Source organism: Penicillium chrysogenum (assembly GCF_028827035.1).
Source record: "Penicillium chrysogenum strain IBT 35668 chromosome Unknown utg000005l_segment0_segment0, whole genome shotgun sequence".
NCBI lineage: Eukaryota > Fungi > Ascomycota > Eurotiomycetes > Eurotiales > Aspergillaceae > Penicillium > Penicillium chrysogenum.
The window spans coordinates 2,884,572-2,907,671 of NW_026622753.1; the positions used below are offsets into that span (position 1 = coordinate 2,884,572).

The 23,100-nt window shown below is 50.1% G+C and overlaps 10 protein-coding genes across 10 annotated transcripts; 5 read left to right on the plus strand and 5 right to left on the minus strand.

Moving 5' to 3' along the window:
- Positions 1-1,288: 1,288 nt before the first annotated feature.
- On the minus strand, positions 1,289-2,527 carry N7489_009484 (elongin A domain-containing protein; the record flags this gene model as incomplete). Its single annotated transcript, XM_056715234.1, has 3 exons — positions 1,289-2,248; positions 2,329-2,405; positions 2,470-2,527. 3 exons carry the CDS (start codon positions 2,525-2,527, stop codon positions 1,289-1,291), a joined length of 1,095 nt encoding a protein of 364 aa, XP_056562856.1.
- Positions 2,528-3,653: 1,126 nt separating this feature from the next.
- On the plus strand, positions 3,654-4,158 carry N7489_009485 (putative tubulin-specific chaperone Rbl2; the record flags this gene model as incomplete). Its single annotated transcript, XM_056715235.1, has 3 exons — positions 3,654-3,821; positions 3,904-3,990; positions 4,057-4,158. The coding sequence occupies 3 exons, from the start codon at positions 3,654-3,656 to the stop codon at positions 4,156-4,158; spliced, it is 357 nt and encodes a 118-aa protein (XP_056562857.1).
- Positions 4,159-4,307: 149 nt separating this feature from the next.
- Positions 4,308-5,388, minus strand: N7489_009486 (uncharacterized protein; the record flags this gene model as incomplete). The annotated part of the gene is made up of 2 exons (XM_056715236.1): positions 4,308-5,302; positions 5,352-5,388. The coding sequence occupies 2 exons, from the start codon at positions 5,386-5,388 to the stop codon at positions 4,308-4,310; spliced, it is 1,032 nt and encodes a 343-aa protein (XP_056562858.1).
- Positions 5,389-5,848: 460 nt separating this feature from the next.
- N7489_009487 (uncharacterized protein) lies at positions 5,849-7,015 on the plus strand (the record flags this gene model as incomplete). Its single annotated transcript, XM_056715237.1, has 1 exon — positions 5,849-7,015. The coding sequence occupies one exon, from the start codon at positions 5,849-5,851 to the stop codon at positions 7,013-7,015; it is 1,167 nt and encodes a 388-aa protein (XP_056562859.1).
- Positions 7,016-8,341: 1,326 nt separating this feature from the next.
- N7489_009488 (putative MFS transporter) lies at positions 8,342-10,208 on the plus strand (the record flags this gene model as incomplete). Its single annotated transcript, XM_056715238.1, has 3 exons — positions 8,342-9,170; positions 9,225-9,480; positions 9,542-10,208. 3 exons carry the CDS (start codon positions 8,342-8,344, stop codon positions 10,206-10,208), a joined length of 1,752 nt encoding a protein of 583 aa, XP_056562860.1.
- Positions 10,209-10,621: 413 nt separating this feature from the next.
- N7489_009489 (putative C6 transcription factor) lies at positions 10,622-12,961 on the plus strand (the record flags this gene model as incomplete). Its single annotated transcript, XM_056715239.1, has 5 exons — positions 10,622-10,741; positions 10,794-10,888; positions 10,939-11,635; positions 11,685-12,679; positions 12,826-12,961. 5 exons carry the CDS (start codon positions 10,622-10,624, stop codon positions 12,959-12,961), a joined length of 2,043 nt encoding a protein of 680 aa, XP_056562861.1.
- Positions 12,962-13,176: 215 nt separating this feature from the next.
- Positions 13,177-15,947, minus strand: N7489_009490 (uncharacterized protein; the record flags this gene model as incomplete). The annotated part of the gene is made up of 5 exons (XM_056715240.1): positions 13,177-13,439; positions 13,491-13,691; positions 13,745-13,980; positions 14,031-14,453; positions 14,512-15,947. Coding segments are annotated over 5 exons (2,559 nt in total), but the record flags the coding sequence as incomplete, so codon positions are not given.
- Positions 15,948-16,705: 758 nt separating this feature from the next.
- Positions 16,706-17,479, plus strand: N7489_009491 (basic helix-loop-helix domain-containing protein; the record flags this gene model as incomplete). The annotated part of the gene is made up of 1 exon (XM_056715241.1): positions 16,706-17,479. One exon carries the CDS (start codon positions 16,706-16,708, stop codon positions 17,477-17,479), a length of 774 nt encoding a protein of 257 aa, XP_056562863.1.
- Positions 17,480-17,906: 427 nt separating this feature from the next.
- On the minus strand, positions 17,907-19,616 carry N7489_009492 (NADH:flavin oxidoreductase/NADH oxidase family protein; the record flags this gene model as incomplete). Its single annotated transcript, XM_056715242.1, has 6 exons — positions 17,907-17,972; positions 18,023-18,610; positions 18,696-18,715; positions 18,787-19,206; positions 19,368-19,470; positions 19,545-19,616. The coding sequence occupies 6 exons, from the start codon at positions 19,614-19,616 to the stop codon at positions 17,907-17,909; spliced, it is 1,269 nt and encodes a 422-aa protein (XP_056562864.1).
- An 868-nt stretch (positions 19,617-20,484) lies between these two features.
- Positions 20,485-22,787, minus strand: N7489_009493 (uncharacterized protein; the record flags this gene model as incomplete). The annotated part of the gene is made up of 5 exons (XM_056715243.1): positions 20,485-21,559; positions 21,632-21,980; positions 22,099-22,177; positions 22,255-22,474; positions 22,552-22,787. 5 exons carry the CDS (start codon positions 22,785-22,787, stop codon positions 20,485-20,487), a joined length of 1,959 nt encoding a protein of 652 aa, XP_056562865.1.
- Positions 22,788-23,100: the final 313 nt, after the last annotated feature.

The window sequence follows — 23,100 nt, forward strand, 5'->3', positions numbered from 1 at the left end:
GCTGACATTCCGCGTCCAAACAGGGTCCGAACACTCACCGGCAAGGAGATCGAGCTCGACATCGAGCCTGACTACAAGGTAAACCACCCGTCAGACTTGATGCGTTTCCGGCTTCTCCCCGCACGGAATCACTCTACCCTTCGACCGAAACCCCACCGCTATATCAATACTTTCTGAATGCGCCTATACTGATACGGTCGGTTCTACACAGGTCTCCCGGATAAAGGAGCGTGTCGAGGAGAAGGAGGGAATTCCCCCAGTCCAGCAACGACTCATTTTCGGCGGCAAGCAGATGTAAGGAACTGCCCCAGAGTTATCTTACTGCTTTTCTTCTTCTTCTTCTTCTTCTTTTTTTTTTTTTCACGATCAAAAAACAGATCAAAGCTAACAACTTGTCACCAATAGGGCGGATGACAAGACAGCCTCAGAATATAACCTCGAAGGTGGCGCCACACTCCATCTCGTGCTTGCTCTGCGTGGAGGATGCGCTGCGAAGTCGATGTAACCGCTTTTTTGTCATTTTTAGATACCATATTTCTGCAGCAATGTGAATCAGTTGAGGAACACTAGTGGTGTCCATCCCGCATCCCATTTCGCGAGGATTCGACCACGCGACCGAACGATGGGATTTGAACTGAAATGGAGAGGCAGTATGCATACTAGGTGTTTTTGACTGGAACGTTTTATTTATTCGGGTCCTTTTCTTGAAGGAAATAAGGACTGGCTTGGTTTTGCTATACCGTTCCTGGCTGTATTTCCGGGCTTTGGATGTATGCGTACTTCAATGTAGTTGGGTGCGCAATCCCATGGGATACAATATGAGTACTGCTGATCCTTTTTTTTTGGAATGAAGCACCGGGAGATGGCAATACTACCTAGTCTAGCTAACCAAGTTTCAAACGCTAGATGGGCATGCGACCACGTTGAATAGAGCTCACCTCGCGGCAAGCCTAGAGACCTGACCAGCAGCATCGTTTGGACTTTCCGCGATAGTCAAAGCTTCGGAAAGTTGGTCGAGGCACATGGCCTGTATGTAGCATTGGACAAGCAGCGCCCCTATCAAACTTACAGACATAACTGGAGTCAAGGATAAGAATATGTGGTTTGGAAATGTGATGAGAATTTAAATGAATCATAAGTGAGGTAAAACCTACCTCGGGTATCAGAACGCGCCCAAACTACTTACACCAAGTAAAAATTTATGTCACCTATATCCCACATAGGCAAGTATGTATAAGGGCTCCTTTCAGATACCCTGAAAATAACAGATGGTCCGGTGATCTGAAGATCACGATAACTGACGCCGTTTTGCCGGCATGAAAATGCTCGGCGCCGGACGTCGACGAATGACGCCCGGGCGGGGCGTAGGAGGCCCGGAGGAAGGCGGGCCGGATGGGGGCAGAGATGATGTGTGAGGGATCGGGAGAGAAGAAGAAGAAGAAGAAGAAGAAGAAGAAGGGGCGCAAGGGGCAGGGCGAGAGGAAGAAGAAGCAGATGGGTTCTCTGCACCATGAGGGGGAGAGGTCGCACGGCGCTTCAGCGTAGGCTTGGGCTCAGTGGCCACAGCTGGTGACTTTTTTACGCCAGACGCATCGTTACTGGATGCGCCACGGGGTGAGGCGGCCGCAGAGGCGGTGGAAGTCAGTGCGCGTAGTCGTGCCTCATTCTTGGCAAGCATGGGGTGCTGGAGAGAGGGTGGAGACATGCCTGGGCGCCGGCTGATGCGCGGGGGAAGTGGTTGGGCCTTTGATGGCGGCTTTGGTGCTGCCTGCTCGGCGGGGCGACGGTGTTCTTCAACCAAGCCAATCGGTGCACGCTTGACTTGCGACGCACGGTTGTTTAGAGATTTGGTAGGCATTGTCAGCGCGGTGTTACGCTTCTGTGGCTGGAATATGCTAGGCTTCTTTTCAACACCGCCGCCGCCCGTCCTGTGGTTATATGTAGCATGGCGTTGTCGGAAAGAGGGCCGGGATCCAGCCATGCGCAAGCCCTTGCGCTCAGGGATGAGTTTGGGAGTGAGGAGTGCACGCTTGGCGCTAATGCCGTCAATTGCCATTTTCATCCTCTCCGCATCCGCATCAAGTGAACGTTGGGCTTGATCCCGGAGATCACAGTAAACCCCATACCAGTTGTTGGTATTATCCGGGAGGTGGTACTTCTCCCAGTCGGGAATGTCCCGTTTAATGAGCTCAAGCCACAGTTCTTCGTCTTCTTCGGCGAGGTGAGGGGATGCAAGCTCCATGGCGTGCTGAAAATTTATCAAAAATGGTATTAGTAAATGAGTCTGAAACTGCGAATATAGTCCAGGTGAAGCTTAGAACGACGTACCAGCTTTTCGGGGTTTTGGATATTAAGCAAGATAGGACGGGCAAGTGAGTATGGCATGGCGCCTAGATCATCCAGGTCTGGAAATCACACAGTTAGTCTGAGACCATTAAAAACGGGAGAGCTCAAATGCTTGATCTATACCTTTGACAAAGCGGATAGCCGTGGCTGTGGCTAGGTGAAGTAGTGATGGGGCCGGCATCTTGCTTATGACGGCAATGGTTCAGACCCAATTTGGTACCATGAAATGTGCGACATGGGATTGGAGCAAGTAACCAAGATATAACAAAGCAGACGAGGCGCAAGTCGCCCTCAACAGGACAAAGGACGGACAAAAGATGCCAGATGGGACGCTATTCTGGTGGTTGTAGACGGTAGGAGGCCCAGTTTTAAATAAATGGACGATCACGCGGTCGACGCTGATTGGCTGCCTATAGCTAGATGGGTTTAATGCCCAAGTGCTTTATTCGATGTTCTTTATTCGAATGTTACATATCTACAGTTACGGAGTCGAGTCCGTAGTAGCGGTCTAATATTTGTAGGTTTGGATATCGGCTCAAGTGAGGACTAAATGACCTTCATTGTCAACATGCTCGGGGATCTCAAGTTTCATGTTATATTTGCCGGTAAAACCGCAACAACGGGAGATTTCAACTGAAAGTCGATCCTATATCTTGTGGATCTCAAATGTTATATATCGTTGCTCGTAGGATTGTGCAACCAGCACATATATAGCAACTTGGAAGTAATGTAGCTGCTCTGGATATCATCCTGAGGCACCTTTCATTTATCCATATATACGACTTCTCCAAACTCGCAATGTATTGAAAGCCCAGTGATATGGTATATATGGACTCCTTTGGTTTTGAAGTAGCCTCTTATATTCCAACGGCTTCTTGCATTCATCTTGTAGTTGCCTCGGATCCTTCCTCCGTCATCTTTGGAACTTATAGTTAGGAGCACGTGATGGCCCACCGCGAAGCAAACCATGCAAACACCGTCTTGATAGCATCATCGAGGGGCATATCAATGAACTTTCGAAAATCAGCTCGACATATCATTAACTTCGGTTGTCAGTTACAAAATCTACAGGTATGTCCCTTGCGGTCTTTCTTTCTGCTATGATGTTCGTATATATACATAGTGCCTTGAACAATTGTGCCAGCAATGCTAGCTGCACAGCTATCATTCGGGCATCCTGAGTGCTGGATATAGACTCCCGATAGCGTTAATTAGAACACACCCTCCTCTTATGGCACCCCAACAGTCTTATTCAAGGTTCGCAGTCAAAGCCTAGGCCGCATCTAACTCTCACACAGGTAATCATAATGGCACCCCGCACGCAGCTAGAGATCACCACATCCTCCGTGATCCGCCTTGTCAAGGAGGAAGCTTCGTATCACAACGAGCTTCAGCAGCAGGCTGAACGTATCAAGAAGCTGGAGGCTGATACCACTGACGGTGACGAGAACCGCGAGTATACCCTGAAGCAAGAGGTATGTGCCTTGTACAGGAGCGTTGCTTCGACTGAATCATTTCTCATCTTTCTGAAACCTCTAATGCTGACATGAGTGATAGCACATGTCTCTTGAGGAGACCAAGAAGGTCCTGCCTACGTTGAAGGAGAAGATTGTGCAGACTGTTGCGAACCTGGAAGCTCTGATTGTGAGTGTAACATCCTTTCTCTACCAGCTATCTACATTCTTGGATCCCATTAACCAACTTTGACAGATCGAGGAGGGCAAGAAGGGATCGGAGAGCAACGTTGAGCACATTACCGCTGCCAAAGAAGCCATTGCTCAAGCTAAGACTGCACAGCGCGAGATCTCGTGAAAGAGATGTCGATTACATCAAAGCAAAAAGAAATACCCATTAGGTGGAAGATTCCATAATATCATTCAATAAATTGAAACCATGCCCAACGCCAGACCATAAACCAGAACTCCTTGCTAGTGCTAGTAATATACACGCCGAAATGCATCTCAGGTAGTATCCATCTTTCCGCCGAAGTCATCAGGGAGTTCCTCCCCTTCCTCGAGGTCAGATAATTCGCCATCACTAACAGCAGGGATTTCACCCTCATCCAGCATATTGGTGTCCTCATGTGCCCCATCGCTCTGGGCAGTTGTGACCTGTCGCAAAGGTGACGCAGCACCGGCGGCCCCGGACTTCTCAACATGGAGAGCAGATGACCGACCGGTCTCATCTTGGCCGTGCTGGGAAGGGGTCACGGCATCGCTTTCGTGACCAGGAGGGGTGTTCCCACTGCTAGCCTTGCCCTTGGATGCGACATCTCCCTCGTCGCCGTCTTCGCCCTCCTGCATGCCTTCCCGGCGCTCGACTTCCTCTTTCTCATCGCGGATCAGGCGACGAAGCTGCATCCCCTCGTCCACAATACGACCGAACTGCTCGCGCCGCTCAGCCCAGGTCATGGCGTAATCCTTACTTTCCTTCTCGAGATCTGCGATCTCTAGTCGCAATTTCTGAAGGTTCGCGGACTGGTCTTCGCGCGGCTTGAGTAGGCGGTTGCTCGTGATTTTGTCCGTCAATTCATCGTAGGTCTTTCGCAAGGAGAGAAGTCGTTGTGCCTCTTCAAGTTGACTGCGTAGATCGGCCGTGCTTTCTCGTACTGACTGCATTGTCGATAGAATCTGAACTCGCTCGGTGGCATATCGCTGGCGTTCTTGCTCGTTGCTGGTAAGAAGGAACTGCACGCGCGCAATGCTGGCCTCAAAGGCGGCAAAGTCGAGTGAGACATCCTCGCGGAAGTGGCGCCATTCTTCGAGCCTTTTCTGTTTCTCAGCTTCTGTTGCGGTCGCATCGGAATCGGCGTCGGTCTCTTCGGGGGGAGGGGTGAGAGGGAGTGATGATTGTGAGACAATGAGAGATTCGGGGTTCAATAGTCGTTTCGAAATTCGCTTGAATGGTTTTTCTTCGACGTTGAGGAGGCGCGACTTGTGGAGCGCATCTGTACCAGCTGGGGTGTTAACATTGACCTGGGAGGACAGAGTTGGAGTGGACTCAACCTTCTTCTGGCTGGCCTAGCAGCCCGTATGAAGCCATTTTCTGTATCTGATTATGAAGTTCAATCCCAAAGTCTAATAACGCAGGGTAGATTGAAAGAGTTCGCGACTTCAAGGTGATCGAAGTGGGAGGGATATGAAAAGTAAAGCCGAGCGAGCGGTCTGGCACTTGAACTCCGCCTTAACCTTATTGACCTCCAGGGCTTAATGGCGATTCTTCAACTATCAGCGGTGCTGCCTAACAGGAGTAGTCGACTTTCGTTTACACAATTAATCATAGCATCCGAGGCTTTTAGCCAGAGACCAATTCAAAACTACCCAGAATCGGTCGCGTGCTTGCTTAAGGACCACGCTGTACTCCGCAATCCAAAGCTATTTGCAAGCACGGCCTGGTGAAGCCACAATCAGAGCCCAATGGACTTTGTCGCTCAAGGCTCTGTGACTGCCGCCCTAGCTGCTAACTTCTTTCTGTCCTCTGTACTTTCGTCAGTTTCATCACTATGACGGAGATGTACTCCGGCCTCCACGTGGGCCAGCGGTTTTGCTCTCTGGAAGAATTCAAAACATTGGTACGGAGTATATCAGTACGGCAACACTGGGAGCTTCGTGTGGCCCGTAGCAACAAGAAGAGCGTCGTTATCGGATGTCGATCGTCGGCAAATTGCTTCTTTCGTGTGGTCTGTCGCTCAAACAAAAATGCCACCTACATCACCAGTCTTCAAGACAGCCATAGTTGCCGTCGGAGTGCAAATTCTCCTGCGGCCACACCCGCCCGCTCTGAAGCTTCCCATGTGCGATTCCTGCTGAGTGAGATCCCGAAACTTTTCAATATGAAGTCGAAGATACGAGCCCAGGATGTTGTGGATGCTGTGAAACGCTACCATGGGTATGATATATCTATGCGTCAGGCACAGCGAGCGCTTACCAAACTTCAACCACGACATGCCGAGGGCCAGGATGAACATGGGTTGGATATCGATATGAGCGCAGGGGAACAGCAATCGCCTGAGCAATCTCCCGAGTCGCAAGGAGAAGGGGCACACACATATGGGGAGATACCTGAGAATCGTTGGCTTCCGGAGCATCTCCCATCATCACTGATCGACGATGATAATATGTCCCCAAACGAGACCTCAAACAACCACATACCTGCTCCACCATCTAGTTCCCAAGCCCTGCCATCTCCACAACAGGTGCAACACGTACCGATTCCCACATCAAACCAACACTCTTTCAATCAGAACCCACACTCAATGAATATACCCCAATCAGGAGTCGAATACCAGACTGCTGCTTCTTTACCAGTAGGAGTGGTCGGACCTCCGAAAGACTACTCTCAGCGCAGTGATCACGATGCCGTTCCCCAGATGATTCTTACAAATTTCAAGATTGAATTCACCTGCACGACCTGTGGGACACTGAACCAGAGCTTTTTCCCCAACCAGGGCAATGTCACCGGTGCCAGCTATATGACCCATCATGCTGTACCGAATCCTGGCAATGTTCCAAGACACGCTGGAACTACTCCTCAGAGTGGTGTTGGTAGCAGTAGCAATGCAGTCGGAGAAAGCCCTGCTTACGATATTAATGCCTCCAATCCACCTTCCATCCAGAACGCCTGGCCTGGTGGTGGCCTAGGAGTTCAAATCGGGCCGGCACATACCTAACATATCCTGTTAAAAGGGCTGTGCAAACCCGTGCTTGCGCACTGCAACTCGAGCCAAAACGCACACCAGCTGAATTTATGCCTTACTATGCATGGTATTGTATGGTATTCGATGCCTTGACCGTCCCGGTTTCTGACTTTCAACTCGTTCTATGAGAAGAAATTAAGGTCAGAATGTTGCATGCCCGATCCAGATCACGAGGACAATCACGAGGACAACCTCTAACTCTAGTGCGAAGAGGGCCAGTTCAATGGTCTTTTCTGGGATCTCTGTTTTGATTTTGACTGTGAGGACTCTATATAGGTTCACTTTATGCAGGGAAAGTAACGTCCGAGACGACCTGGGACTGGATATAATCAGGGCTGATATTGTTGTGGAGTCGACGAGCTACGCCGGTTAATTGTGTCTTGATACCACTTTTGACGGTGGAGTTGTTAATACCTATTCCTATGTGCTTAGTTCCGAGATTATCACCTCGTCTACGACCACATATTGGTATACCCATGCATTTGATTAAATACATTGTTCCCCAAAACAAGTTCCTTCCGGAGGATCTTGCGCAACCCTCCCTCACCCTATTGGTAAAAACGAGCTAAGTTGGGCATAGGCGGCGCTGTGTCGGCTGAATATATACATCTGTGTCGAGAATATATGTCTCCAAATAGAAGTAGCCTAATTGGCCAAATTGACCGCACAATAACTAAGTGGTCAAGGTACAGAACACCAGCGGCGACATGAATACTTCGGAGAAATATCCGGAGACAGGCCTAAATTGCCTGATTCGGCATCCCGGACCGGCATTACTCAGCAATCGGAGGTCCGATCGGCTATCCGACGCGGATCCACAACAGACTCTGCTCTTCGCCAACCGCACCGAAAAGATGACGCGGAATCGAGCCATCGGTGCGATATTGGGCTGTAATGCAAACGGAGGGCACAAGCTTTCACTTGCGTCGGACCTGGATCCGACGTGATACCTACCAGCGGCGTTCAAGCTCCAATTGACATCCAGCATTGAGTTGCCCGATGGATCAAGACGCCCTAAAACCCTGCCAGGGAAAAACTTTTCTTACCAATAAAATGACTCTTATATGAACAAATTTGCCGTGGGATTAGCTATTCCTCTAAATAACATCGAGACCCTCCTCATTCCATACAATTGTGCTTTGGATAGTATCACGCCAAGCATTCCCTCCCAACCTTAATATACTTCGTGTCGCAGGATATTATACGCCACAGGGCACAGATGGCCGTTTACGAAAATCTTGAACAATCGAAGGAAAATTTACTACTTTGAGCGAGTTTCACGCGGCCACATCTGCAGCTATGAATCGACAACGAGAGGCCGAAAAGGCCCTTCACGACCAAACAAATATTCTCCCCTTCGCGCAACTCATGGTTGTCTTCACGGGCCTAGCAATTTCCTTGCTGATTTGCATGGTGGATCAGAATGGCATCAGTGTCACACTACCGACGATCTCACGCGAACTGGATGCCCAGAATACCATTTCCTGGGCTGGAACCTCGTCGCTAATTGCAAACACCATGTTCACCGTGCTTTACGGCCGACTGTCAGATATTTTTGGCCGGAAAATCATGTACATTTCCGCGTTAGTCTTGCTGTGTATTGCAGACTTGCTCTGTGGTTTGTCCCAGAGCCCAGCTATGTTTTATGTTTTCCGAGGCTTGGCTGGTGTTGCTGGTGGTGGTGTTACCTCTTTGACGATGATTATTGTTTCCGATATCGTGACCCTGGAAAAGCGAGGCAAGTACCAGGGTATTCTAGGTGCATCTCTGGGTATTGGTAATATCATTGGACCATTTCTGGGTGCTGCATTCATCATGCGTTCAACGTGGCGCGGTTTCTTCTGGTTGATTTCTCCATTGGCTGCTTGTTCTGCAGTCGTTGGATACTTCCTCATTCCGAATAATGCACGCAAAGATAGCTTCCGAGAAAACGTTGGCCGCATTGACTGGTTCGGACTGCTTGCGTCGTCCATTGGTATCATTTTCCTCTTGATCCCTATCTCGGGTGGTGGATCGTATTTCCCCTGGGATTCACCGATGGTCATCAGTATGCTCGTTATCGGAGGTTGTTCACTCGTTGCATTTTTGCTTATTGAATGGAAAGTGGCTACACTTCCGATGCTACCAGGTAAGTTCCGATATACCCATAGTGATAAAGGGACATTCAATTGACATGCAACAGTGGTCTTCTTCAAAAATAAGGTCGTCTCTGCAATCTTCTTGCAGAGCTTTCTGTATGGTGCAGTTTACCAGGCAAGCCTTTACTACCTGCCACTGTACTACCAGAATGCCCGTGGCTGGTCGCCAATAGCCTCTGCGGCCATGACATGTCCTATGGTTGCGGCCCAGTCAATCTTCTCAATCACATCCGGACAGTACATCTCACGAGTAAAGCGCTATGGTGAAATCATTTGGATTGGATTCGGCTTGTGGACCTTGTACGTTGATCAATGCCTAAGCCCTCTTACTGTGACCCCATACTAATAATCCTTCTCACAGGGGGTCGGGTCTCATGTTATTATTCGGTACCCACACCCATCCTGCCGTTATTGCCGTCATTGTGGCAGTCATGGGTGCCGGTATTGGCTTCACATTCCAGCCTACCCTCGTGGCCCTGCAAGCTCATTGCACCAAGTCCCAAAGAGCAGTCGTGATTGCAAACCGTAACTTCTTCCGCTGCATTGGAGGTTCATGTGGCCTCGCCATCTCTGCAGCGATTCTACAGGCTACTCTTCGCTCTAACCTACCAAGCAAGTTCGCATACCTGGCAGACTCTTCATACTCGCTTCCTTCAAGAGCGAACCTCAGTGCAACTGAGTGGGCTTCAATCCTGCTCTCTTACAGCAAGGCTTCCCACGCAGTATTCATTCTGCAGGTCCCCCTCATCGGTGTGTGTTTCCTGGCATGTATGTTCGTGCGTGACAGAGGTCTGGAGCGACCAAAGGAGCCGGAAGAGATTGAAGAAGAAAAGCGGAAAGCCCAAGAAGAGAGAGATGCCGAGGCGGCTACTTCTGATTACCCCGAAGAGTCTGTCGACCATCAGGCATACCGCCAGACAGAGAAGTGTCATTCTGCATCGACATTCGCCGAACCATCTATGCCGCCTTCTCGGGCGGAACCTAATATTGAGGGATATGGAGAGAAGGAGCAGCATCGAGGCATATAGAGACTTAATAACGCTGAGGAGCCGCTCGATTTGATTTTGATTGGTTGAATCTGCATTTGCTTTTGTTGCATATACGGCGTGTGATACCAAATAGACTTGATACTTACTTCCGAGTCCTACTAATGAAATTGCATGTCAATATTGCTATCTGGTGAAATAGAAGCTATTCATCACTTCCAAGTTCTGCTTTTACTGATTACAAGTGTCTGAACCACAGAAAGCAACGAAGCAAAAGAATTAAATATATAGCCTAAATGCCTCCATTGTAGGCTGCCGTTAGTGTTCATAGATGTCTTGTCTTGGCATTCCCGCTCCAACCGCATCTCCGACCTCTCTCAACCTCCCCTTGCAATGGCACTTCACCAGTGTCTTGATGGTTCAAATTGAGGCTGATATTTTCCAGCAAATTTAATATGTATGCACTCGGGCAGAGTCCCGAGTCATCGAGGCAGACAAGTCCCGCATCACGAGATCATAACCCGCGGAAACGCGGGAGGACCGCATGCACTCGCTGCAAGACACGGAAGCAGAAGGTGAGCTCTAGTCAGTAATATAGATAAAAAATCTGGACTAACGGGCTGCCAGTGCGACAATGAACATCCGGCTTGTTCCAACTGCTTGAAGGCAGGGGTCTCGTGCGACAAGTCCAGCGTCCGAGAGGACAAAGACCGACAGAATGAGTAAGGTCCAAATGTATCAAGAACCCGAGAAAAGTTAACCTGGACGTTAGTTACATACGTGGCTTAGAGGAGCGTGTAATGTTCCTTGAGCGTAAACTTGTCGAGTCTGATCGATCATCAGACCAGAATGCTGCCGCTACAAATACTGCGTCTTCGCTGTTCTCCCCACAAGGTGGGCATACAACACCGCACACAACTACGTCGGGATTTGACAATAACCCCGTCGGAGAGATTGTGGGACTCCTTGCTCTCAGCGCCTCCGAGGCCCCTGCATACGTAGGATCCAGTTCTGGTCTTTCTCTCGCTGCCGACCTGGGGGAGATGGTCCAAACGAGTGTATGGAACCAATTCATCTCAAGAATGCAGCAGAAAACCAGTACTACCGCCAATAGTTCTCGAAACAAGGCAGGCCAAGCACAGGGGCCGACGGAGCAGTCCAGCGCCACTCAAATCCGAGATCGAGCAACTAGGACGGAAGATCTCCTGCCAGCGAGCGTTGAGCCTCCCACGGATGAGATGGGGGCAAGGATACTCGAAACATATTTCACCCGGCTTCATTCTCGATATCCGTTTCTTAATCGGAAACAAGTATGGCAGATCCATGTGGATCGATGGCGCCTAGCGAAGATCAAGCGCGAGGATCTTACTCGGTCTGATCGATTTGCTATCTTCAAACTCAACCTGGTCTATGCAATTGGCGCAACGATGCTTCGGCTGAGTGAGAAATATGCGTACACGACTCCAGAGGTAATCATAGTCTTTAAGCATTAGATCGGACGCCGCTTACAAATTTTAGCGATTCTACACTGCCGCCTTGCAGCATGTTCCCACAATGTGCGAAGCACGATCCATCGAAAATATCGAGGCCATGGTTCTCCTTGTCGTGTATCATCTCCGAACTGCATCCAGTCATGGCATGTGGTACATGATTGGACTTGCTATGCGTACTGCTATCGATCTAGGTCTTCACCGCAAGGCAAATGAGAGCAACATGGATCCATTTACCACTCAGATGCGACGCAGACTATTTTGGACTGTTTACTATTTGGAGCGAGTGGTATCAATGTCACTTGGTCGCCCGTTCAGTATATCCGATCGTCACATCGATCTTGACCTCCCACTCGAAGTGGACGATGACATTGAAGATCCGACACTACTCACAGCGTCCCTAGATCCAAACAAAACCACAACCTTGACATTCGCAATTTACCTCTTCAAACTCCGTCGCATCGACTCCCGCATCCAACATAAAATCTACCGTGCCGACCGTCCCCTATCTTCTCTCCGACCAAAAATGGACCCTCTATACCTTGAACTGGAACAATGGAAAGAATCCGCCCTACTGCGATTCAGCGGCCCAGATCTCGACTATCCAATGCTGCACTTTAATCGAGCAGTCCGCCTACTAATCCAGCCATTCCTCCCCCTCCTCCCAATCACAGACCCATACTACCAAATCTGCATCCTGGCGGCAGGAAATATATGCCAATCCCACAAACGCCTCCACCAAACCCTGGAATACGGCCACTCCTTCCTAGCCGTGCAAACCGTTTTCATGGCTGGAATCACCCTCCTCTACGCGCTATGGACACACACAGACCAAGTCTGGTCCGTCCGCATGAGCAACGACATCCGCGCATGCTCAACAGTCCTCTTCGTAATGGGCGAGCGCGCAGCATGGGTCAAGAAATACCGTGACGCCTTCGAGTTGCTAGTCAATGCCGCCATGGAGAAACTGCAGGGGAATGAGACTGCCCGCAACGCCGGAATGGCTGAGCTGATGACGGCCCAGTATGGCGTTAATTGGAATTCTACTACTGCTCCCGGCATGTCAGGTAGTGATAAGTTTCCCCGGTCAACCCGACCGGGCTGGCTCCTGATACTACGGGCGCTACGCCCCAGGGTTGTGCGGGTGATGATTCTGAGCATGCGGTTAGGATGGCGTTGCAGCTGGCGCCGTGGATTGATCAGGATGAGAGTGATCCCCTGTGGGTGCCGGACTTTGAGACTTTGGAGAACTTGTCTGGGACTTTTTGGAGTCATGGTGATACGAGACTTTTCGATCCTATGTGATGTCTTTTCGGATTTGTTGTACATACATGTGAGAGACGGAAGTTGATACCCTTTTCTGTTGATATAATATGGCAGGTGCCATTTTCTAAGATTTACCATGGGAGAATTGCCATGGAGTTCTGGCGGTATTTGGTTGAGATATAAAGGACAGTTGGAGACCGGATCGTCCGATGGCCCTGCTGCGTATTTCTAAAGTATTCACGTTTATAATATGTTCAAGGGGGTATATCCGCGAACCAGCTTGCAAGATCTGGCAAATCAAATCTTCCAAGGAATCCAAACTCTTCCTGGCCCAAGCTCATCTCATCCCAAGTGCTAAAAAGATTAATATCCATGTTAGCGGGTGCGTGACGGAGGTTGTGTTCATCTGCTATGGGCTCGGTAGGCTGCGACGACAAATCGGGTCGATTCGGTTGTTGATTGCCCCTTTGGTGTAGCTGAGTAGAAACCATCGAGGGATCACCAGGCCGACAAGTAGCTACACGAGAATCAGCTATAGCCAGCGAAGATCCGTTACCTAGCAACGAACCTGAGTAGTTTTGTGTAATATGTTGATGTGTCACCTGCAAAAACTGCAATGAGTTGCGGGCAGACACACTGAATATAGCCATGAAAGCTAAGATTTCTTCGCACTTGCGCCAACTCTCATCCACGATTTGTGAATCAACTTGCTCCCGGATAGAATGGCAGGAATATGACATTATCAGGATGAACCCTGCGGTCGATGTGTCTAGTACATGTTAGTTGGTGAGCAACTAACAGCAAGCGGAATTAACCACGAACAGAATCCATTGTACCACCATGCATCAGTTACATTTGTCCGATATGTCTTGTAAACAAGTGATACCAGGTCTATGGCTGCCATGACGCAGGAGGCGGCGCATTTTGAGAAAACAGTGGAGTAGATAATGTTTCTCTCGCTGGATTGCGAATCAGAGCGACGTGACGAGCCAGCTCGCTCATCGGAGCAGAGTTGAGTGAACATGGGGCGATATAATAGAAGGCGAAGGTGGATGAATCTTTCTTTTGGTTAGAAATTGTCACTGAAAAGCACAGAAAGAGAAGCTACCTCGCACGCAGCACATTCTGCTGGCGCTTGAATGTCGACGCATTTCCACCGCCTGAGCGATGCAGTGATGGCTCATCTGTCCAATTTAAGGGCTGGGGCACGCTAGCCTCATATGCAGCAAGTTTATCGTCGAGTTCCATCAATACATCAAGGCTACAGAGCTTGGAGCTTCGCGGCGAACCGGTGCGAGTGGTATTCGATCGACTCTGCCAAGCGTTATAGACCTCGGATAGAATAGACTCGAGAATTTTGTACAACTCGATGGTCGAAACATAGAATGTCATATATCCCAACTTATGGTCACAGGGTTGTCCACTAAGCTCACAAGGATCAGCTTCTTCGGAGTCCGTTCCCATTGCAGGCAGAGGCAACGGTGAGATGTGAGAGGTCATGCTCGGCCTTCCATGTGTCATGCTCACAATCCTATTTGATTAGTTAGCTTTGTCTTCAGAAAAGAATGTAGAAGAGCGATTGCACCAACATATCCATAATGACACAACTATGCCAGGTACGCCGTCGTATTTCTGTCTCCAGGGGTTTGTTCGAGGCGTGTGTGGTTGTCTCATGTAACCCGAGTCCTTGACCAGCTCGACATGCCAGTCCAATTGCATTCCAGCACCGGTTCGGATAAGGGGTGCTCTGAAGAAGAAGCGAAACAATCAGAAGCGTTTGAACGACGCCGATAGTGCCTATGTCCAGAAGATCAAGATTCACAAATCGCTTTGCGCGAAGGAAAAAAGAATAAACCGCAGCCTCCCGGTCCGCGGGTGGAATATCAGAGAAATAGCAGCCAATGGCAAAGATGCAGTTTAGTGCGCAGTGGAAGACAATTGAATTAGGACCGCAATCGAACGCACCCCCGAGTCCAATATTGAGCTGTGGCAACTCGGGCTTGGACGCCTTGTCCGACCCCCAGAGATTTTCATACGCTTGCTCAAAGCTGGGGCGATGGAAAAATGGGAATAGACAATGTACTCTGTCCCAGTAACACTCAAGAAGATGGTCTGCCAGAGATCGAGGCGGCAAGGAGAAATCGTCGAACCGAAGATCTACCGATGGATGGCCTAAATCTCGCCAAATCCCCGTATCAGGGCCCTGGGATCTTGACGACTCACTCTTACTGTCTCGCAAAGCTGACATGTACGACTGCAGAGGCATCGACTCTCCCGCGAGACGCAAAAAAGACGCCACTGAAGAGTTCCCATAATATTGCTGCTCCCGTGGAGAGTCTGTGCTTGGTTCATCTTCTGCAACAGATATTGCACCCATGGCGGTGACGTTACCGTGGGAGTTGAGAGACGGTGAAGGATATATACTGCCTGCTCGTGGCTGGGAAGATTCAGGAGACAGATGTGTCAAATGTGGAGATCTATAGCGCTCAGCTTCCGGTACATTCCTCTGCGCGGGAAACCTTGGCGGTTGAAAAGTAGGCGTTGAAGACAGAGGAATTGTTCCAGATGGCACAGGGGTGGAACCCAGTCCTAGTAATCCTTCAGCAGCAACAGATGTCCTGGATTCTGCATCCAGGTGATCCAGATCCATATCTTCACCCATATGACTTTGACTTCCAGGTGCCCTGTAACCTCCATCTTGTGAAGGCCCAGGCGGAACAGTAACCCCGCCTTTCGCACATGTCTCTTCAAGCTCCCGAATACGATTATGGAGAATCTTCAGGTATTCATCGTTGCTGGCAGACCTCGCATTATCCAGCTTGTATACACATTGGTCAACGGTATAAGAGCGTCGAGCACATGGGCCACAAATTGGCTTTATACCATCGCACCTGACCTTTTTATCTCGGCATGATTCGCAGGCCAAGGCAATCTTACGACGCCTTGGTGGCTCCCGTTTAGTAATTCCACCTTTGGGAGGCATCTGTTTCACTGTGCTTGGTCCCACAAGCCACAGTATTGCGCCCTATTCGATTGGTGGTCCGGATGATAACCGAAAGGAGTGGTACGTACTGCAGGAACTGCAGACCTGGGGAAGGGAAAAGGGGTGGAACAATCCCGAGGCTGACCGGAATGGACCCGGAGATACTATCACGTGTCAAACCTTACCCCGCGGAATTAGGTCGAAATAAAACGGAGAAATGGAGAAGGGTGTGCCTGTTTTGTCTTTAAGGTCAAGGCTAATGACCCCTGAATTGCTATAATTGGACAGCTGGTTCCGATTCGTTGGATCGACATCATACGTGGACCCCGGGATACACCCGATGTGTTTTGTTTCTACACGGAGACGTTGGGAGAGGAATACTTGAAAACTAAGTACATACTACACCTATGCCTACTTAGGTACGCAGTTGAAATTATATACGGAGAACTGCAGTCAGTTGAATCAGCCAATCATTTCACCACCGGACGTTGCACCCGTAGTGCAGGGCAGATGTGGAGGACGCCGATCCCCAGGTATAATATGCCGGGTGCATTCCGGAATTGACGTAGGGAACCCTGCTCCTCATTAATGAGACTTGCTTCACGGCATTAATAGAAGCCAATCCCCTTCACTTCCCCCTTTATCCTTAATCCCAGAACCAAGTGCTGTTACATATCGTTGTCTTTCCACAAGCCTGATTTCAGAACATCACAACCAGACCCATCAACGAACCCCCAAAGTACAATTTCACCTCGATACCACCATCTACCTGGATATCTTCCATAAGTCAAAGAACCCAAATGGAAAACGACACCCAGACACTTCAAATGGACCATACCCTTTCACACTGCCCCTGGCAAGCCGACAAACCCCAACCAATCTCCCGAGACCAATGGCCGGAAGAAGGTCTCCAATGGGGTTCAGATCCCAGCTTCTGCTATCACGGCTATTCTAGTCCCATCGGCACCTGGACAGAAGAGAGACTTGTGCAGAATCTGATGCGGAACATGGCCAGCTTCTGCACGGTCATGGACATTGGCTTCAATATCCCCGAAATTATAGATGAGCCATCCGAGAAGCCTATACTGGATCCATCAGAACTGAATGGATTCACACTCCCCATGTTCCAGCCCTCGATGGTTCCACAAAATAGAAGATTCTCCGAAACCCCATCCTCGCCATCTTCATCCTCATCGAGCCAAGGCCAGATTTCCTCTCCGGACAATACTGAATGTTCACGACGGGCAAGCTGCGTCAAACCCAGGACCCAGTCTGGGCAGAAGAAGAGGAAGTGTGTGCAAAGACCAGGGCAGAGATTGTGCCACTGTCGATCGGAAAAGAGAAGAAGAGAGATCATTGGAGAGCGGTATAAAGAGCTCTGCCGCATTGTACCGGGGCTTGAGAAACAGTCATTCACAAGAAAATATGTTCTCGAGGGGGCTGCACTGTGGATTGAAAAATTGGTACAGGGCAACGATGCCCTTCATCAACAACTTGGGCAGTTGAAGGAACGGGAAAAGTTGAATCAGTTACGGTTATTCCCTGTTGAGGAGGATGAAAAGTTGGGCTGCTAGTTCTAGCATGTGTTTGTATTTATAACGTATCACAATGACAATGTACTCTACAATGATAATACTATATCCACGCATGTTGACTATCTAATACCTCACGGAACCGAACATTGATATCGAAAGAACCCTGTTGTAGGGGGATAGGTCCAACAAGAGTATTTTTCGGAACGACAAGGAACCATGGCAGCTTTGCGGATTCAACATCTTAGATTGTGTATAGACATGGCACTAGGGTTGGACCACTACTAAGTTCTTCGGCATCAAATGATGTGCCTTGAGGCTCTTCTACCTCAGCGCTAGAAGACCTCCGGGAATCTATATTGCAGTGTCGCGGAGCCATGACTAGTGCCACGTCGGGGTGCCTCGTCCCCCGATACAGACATAGTATTATACAAGAGAAAACTGAAAAGCATTAATACAAACACAGAATCTACCAAGGTGGCGCAAGGGTAGCAATCCCCTTCCCCAATTTCTGAATCTGCGCAGCATAGTACGTCTACCAAACCCATTAGCAAAGCACCCAAAAGAGGAAAGGAAAAGACCTACACTCTCAGCCCCAGCCCCAATAAGATGCAACGGCAAGAAGCGCGTATACCACGGCACAGGCGCCTTATTCAAAGGCAACTGCGCCTCATCATCACCAACACTCTCATCAAGCAACAGACGCGGGAACTTAGCATCAATAGCTGCAGGCCGCCCAATACCAACAAGATCACAAGCATTATCCCTAATAGCAGCCTCAGCCCCAGCCCTCGAGCGGAACCCACCAGTCAACATAAGAACGAGCTCGGGATGGCGCTGTCGCACCTCCTTTGAGAACTCGAGGAAGAAGGCTTCGCGCGCTGCGGTGCGCGAGGATTTCGGCTCTGTCGCGTTGGCTTTGCCGTAGCCCATCATCTTTGGATCTTCGTAGCTGCCGCCTGAGATTTCCATGAAGTCGAGGCCGGCCTCGGCTAGCAGTGCGATTTGTGTCATTGTTTCCTCGAAGGTTGTGGAGCTGTGGTCGGCTGAGTTGAGCTTTATGCCGATTGCGAAGGTCGCGGGTACGACTTTGCGCGTTTGCGAGATGATTTCTAGGACGAAGCGGGTGCGCTTCTCGGGTGTGCCGCCGTATGCGTCTGTGCGGAGGTTTGTCTTTGGGTGGAGTTAGTAGCTGTGTTGGTATTTGATAATGGTGGTAGTTTGAACCGGGGTGATAGAGGAAACCCGAGTGTCATACCTTGCCGTTGAGGAATTGATCTAAACAGACGAACCATTAGCACGAAATTTATCGAGTCAGTCTTTCAAAATGAAAAGAAAAGGAAACGTACCAAGCAAATACCCATGCGCAGCATGCAGCTCAATACCCGAAAACCCAGCATCCGCCATTAGTCTCGCGGTATCAACAAACTGACGAATGACCATCTCGACATCCTGAGTCGTCATCTCCTTAGGCTCAGTCCAAGCCAGATACCCAATCAGTCTCTCGAGGTAGCTATCTCCAACCTTTATTGGCACGGCGCTGGGTGCGAGCGTCTGTGCGAACATGCCGCGGCGGCCTGCGACGCGGAAGGACTGCCGGCCTGGGTGGCAGATCTGGGCTATCGCTGGCGTGCCGTGCTTTTGGCAGGCGTCGGCGTATTTCTTCCATTGCGCGACTAGGACGCTGTTGGTTTCGCTGTCTTTGTATTCGTTGTGTAGGGCTGGGTCGAAAGGGCTGCCCATGTGGTTTACGTCGACTTGGACGTTTCCTAGTGATTTTGTTAGGGTTGTCTTTTTTGGGCTACGTTTTGATGGTGTAGGGTGGGACCAGGGTCGTGGTTAGGGACTGAAGGATTGAGGGTTGGAGTTGGAGTTGTTAGGGCTTTGCGTATAATGAAAGGTCTTGGTCCATGGCAGCAGTAGGTCTTACCTGTAAGAATACTTCCCCATCCACCGTCCGACCATTGCTCATACGCATCAACTAGAGGGTCTGTCGGCTGGTTATTTTTGGCTAGCAACTCAGCCATTGCGGCCTTGAAGTGCGTTAGTCCTTATTCCCATTTGTGCGTAGCCACTAGACGTGAACACTGTATGTGGCTTGTCGTACCTTGCTCAGCCTATTCGGCAAAACCAGCCCACATGGGAGCTTGACGGGATCTGCGAGGGGAGATGATGGCATGGTGTATGTACAGCCTCGTATGCGATCGGTATATACAATGTGAATTATGCAGTCTAATGCAATTGGCGATGTGGATATTCAAGCCCAATGGATATAGAACACTCTGTCAATGGCGTTAGTCTGGATTTCTCTCGCAATCGAAGGGGAGACATACCTCTATACCACAAAATCTGAAGAAGAAAACTACCAGGAATAACCAGATACCTCAAGATTTATAATGATACAAAAATGCTTTCAAACCCTCCTTAAATGTCGGATAGATTGATCTCCCGATCTTGTGGAGTCTCCAGGACCGAGGTTCCACGTTGAAGAAAGTGGATTGGCAAAATCGGGGAGTTGGGTTCATCCGGGTTATTTGATCAGCGAGGATCGCCATTATTGTTGACCTACTCCGTACAAGGGAAGAGGATGCAATATATAGACGTCCATAGACATTTCGTCCGAATAATCGGACTAAATGAGCCTATACAAACTGAACCGTAGGATAACATCCAAGTAAAAGGAGATATGGATAATAGGATAGTTTAAATGATTTTAAAATTTGTTCATTTAGATGGGAATGGCAGCTATACTATCCCAAGATGCGAAGACCTTCAAAATGCGAGCAAAAAGACAAAACAAGTGCTGGGTATTCAATCAGGGGCAAAAAAAGTTCGTGTCCAACCCGAAAATAGGCAGAGAAGAAGAAAAAGGGAAACGCGCTCGAAACCGACAAAAAGGGGAAATATCAAAAGTCAAATATGACATGCGAGTCCATCACGCAGTGATCCTAAGCGCTGACAGATTAGAACAGATGCTCTTTTCTTTTGTAATATGCGGTATGCAAAACCGAGAAGAAAAATGAGAAGAAAAAGAAAAAGATCAAATCTTACAACTTGGCATTCTTCTCCTCAGTCGGGGAGCCACTCGCCGTCATGGGGGGCGAGATTGTTCCCAGACTGGAGAGGAGGTGGCCGACCTCACGCTCCAGAGCGCGGACCTCAGTGTGAGGGTCATACATGCGGGCCTTGATCCAGTTGTCCAGCTCGACGTCGCTGAGAGAGCGGAGCGCGATCTCGCGGTCAACCTTGTCCTCCTGGGCAGCGCGCATCACCTTGCGGGTAACGACGACGCTAACCTCGCGGATGCGGGTGATGTCGGGGTAGAGCAAGCCACGCTCGAGCTCCTCTCCGTTGAGAGCGGCGGAGAGGGCCTCGCCGGAGGCGTAGATCATGCTGTCTGTGACGCGGACGGCCTTGGACAGGATGCTGCCGAGGCCGATACCGGGGAAGACGTACATGTTGTTGCCCTGGCCGGGGTAGTAGGTGCGGGTCTCACCAGCGGAGTTGGTGAAGGTGCAGTTGGGGAAGGGGGAGCCGGAGGCGAAGAGGCAGCGGCCGTCGGTGTTGGCGATGGCGGTCTCGAAGTCACACTCGGACTTGGAAGAGGGGTTGGAGAGGGGGAAGATGAGAGGGGCGGTGTTCCAGTCAGCCATCTTGCGCAGGATCTCCGGGGTGAAGACGCCGCCCATGGTGGAGAGACCCATCAGGATGGAGGGCTTGACGTGGTCGACGACCTCGTCGAGGGTCTTGTACTGCTCGCCGTTGTTGTCACGGCGGGCGAAGTAGACCTTGTGGTCGGCGAGCTTGTCGCCGCGGTCAGCGGTGACGAGACCCTTGGTGTCGACGAGGTAGAAGCAGTTGCGGGCTTCGTCCTCGGTCATGCCTTCGCGCATGAAGAACTCGACAATCTGACGGGCAACGCCGACACCGGCGCTGCCGGCGCCGAAGAACACGGCACGGTGGTCCTTGCAGGGCAGACCGGAGCGCTTGACAGCGTTGATGACACCGCCAAGGATGACAGCGCCAGTACCCTGGATGTCATCGTTGAAGCAGGTGTACATGTCACGGTACCGCTCAAGAGCAGGGAAGGGATTCTTGAAATCCTCGAATTGGATGACGATACTATAGAAGCTTCGTTAGTCATGGTTGCTATAGGGAGATCACCCGAAAGGCATGTGAGAATAAGTCACTTACCCAGGCCAGCGCTCGGTAAGAGCAGCCATCAGCTCGTCCAAGAATTCCCGCTCCTCCTCGGGTGAGACCTTGTCGCGACGGCTGCCCATGTACAGCGGGTCTTCCCGGAGGGCCTTGTTACCAGTACCCAGATCGAGAGTCAGAGGCAGGGTGGCCTCGGGACGGATACCCGCACAGGCGGTGTAAAGCGCCAACTTGCCAATGGGGATACCCATGCCGTTGATGCCCAGATCACCCAACCCGAGAATTCGGGAGCCATCGGTGATACATGTGATCTCGACATTGGACTCGGGCCAATTGGCGATGACCGAAGCCAGATTTCCGCGATCTTCCCAGCTCAGGTACATACCTAAAATGAGCGTTAGCGTCTCCGGTTCTAATTCGTGTGCGGAGAAATTGCCAACTGCGGAGAAACATGACAATTCGACTGCGGAGAAGATAATCAAACAGTCTTCGTCTGTACGTACCTTCGGGCTGTTGGTAGATCTCGGACCACTTTTGGCAGGCCTCGCCCACCACTGGGGTATAGATCAGGGGGGTCAGTTCCTGCAGGGGTGATTATGGTTAATTTTCGTCTCCCCAAGATTGCCCGGCCCAATCACATGTCTCGGTGCTCAACGTACCCTGAGGTGGTCTGTCACCAGACGGTAGAATAGGTGGACATTGTTCTTGCGCAGAGTGCTAAGGTACAGGAACTTTTCGATAGGGGTGCTCTTCAGACCCAGCTGTGCCAGGCAGCGGGCCTTTTGTGTCTCGTAACCCTCGGCGCGAGGAGGAGTGAGGCCGTAGGTGCGCAGGTACTTGCGGATATATGAAGGGTTGGCGGTGTCATAGTTGGCATCACTGATGAGAGCTTAAGATTAGTGACTGCTTCGCTCGTCGCAAACCCGAATTGGGCGAGCTGGTCTGGGTCGACTTACGCAGGCGAGGTGTGGTTCACAAAAGGAGCCGGGGTGGCATGCACCGTCCGGTTTTGTTGAGTGGGCAGTAAAGGGTATCGAGCCATGATGGACTGAGAAGACTTCGAGTATGGGGTGGAAGCAGAATGATAGAAAGAATTAAAAGATTTTGGAGCAGATGCGAGCCTGTTTTTATGTACACGAGACAACATGCTAAATTTGCCCTGAGACGTTCGTGCGCACATCATCCAGGACATTCCGAGAGGACGATGACCAGATAATTAACCGGGACCGCGTGTCGAGGCAACACGGTATAGTACAGAAAAAAAAGAGTCATGATTTGAAGTCGGGAAGAGTCGGACGAAGGAGAGGGTCACGACCCATGTGGATTTTCATTTTCGGTGTTGACAGCGAACCGTTGTGCATGAAAGCCCTTCTGGAATCTGGATCCCTCCAAAAACTCCTTTTTTTAATGTCTTAAATTTTTTTTTTAATAATTTTCTTTCTTTCGGGAAGCAGATCCAGCAAGGAGAGGAGTATCGCGCGTGTGGAGACGGCGGGCGCCGACTC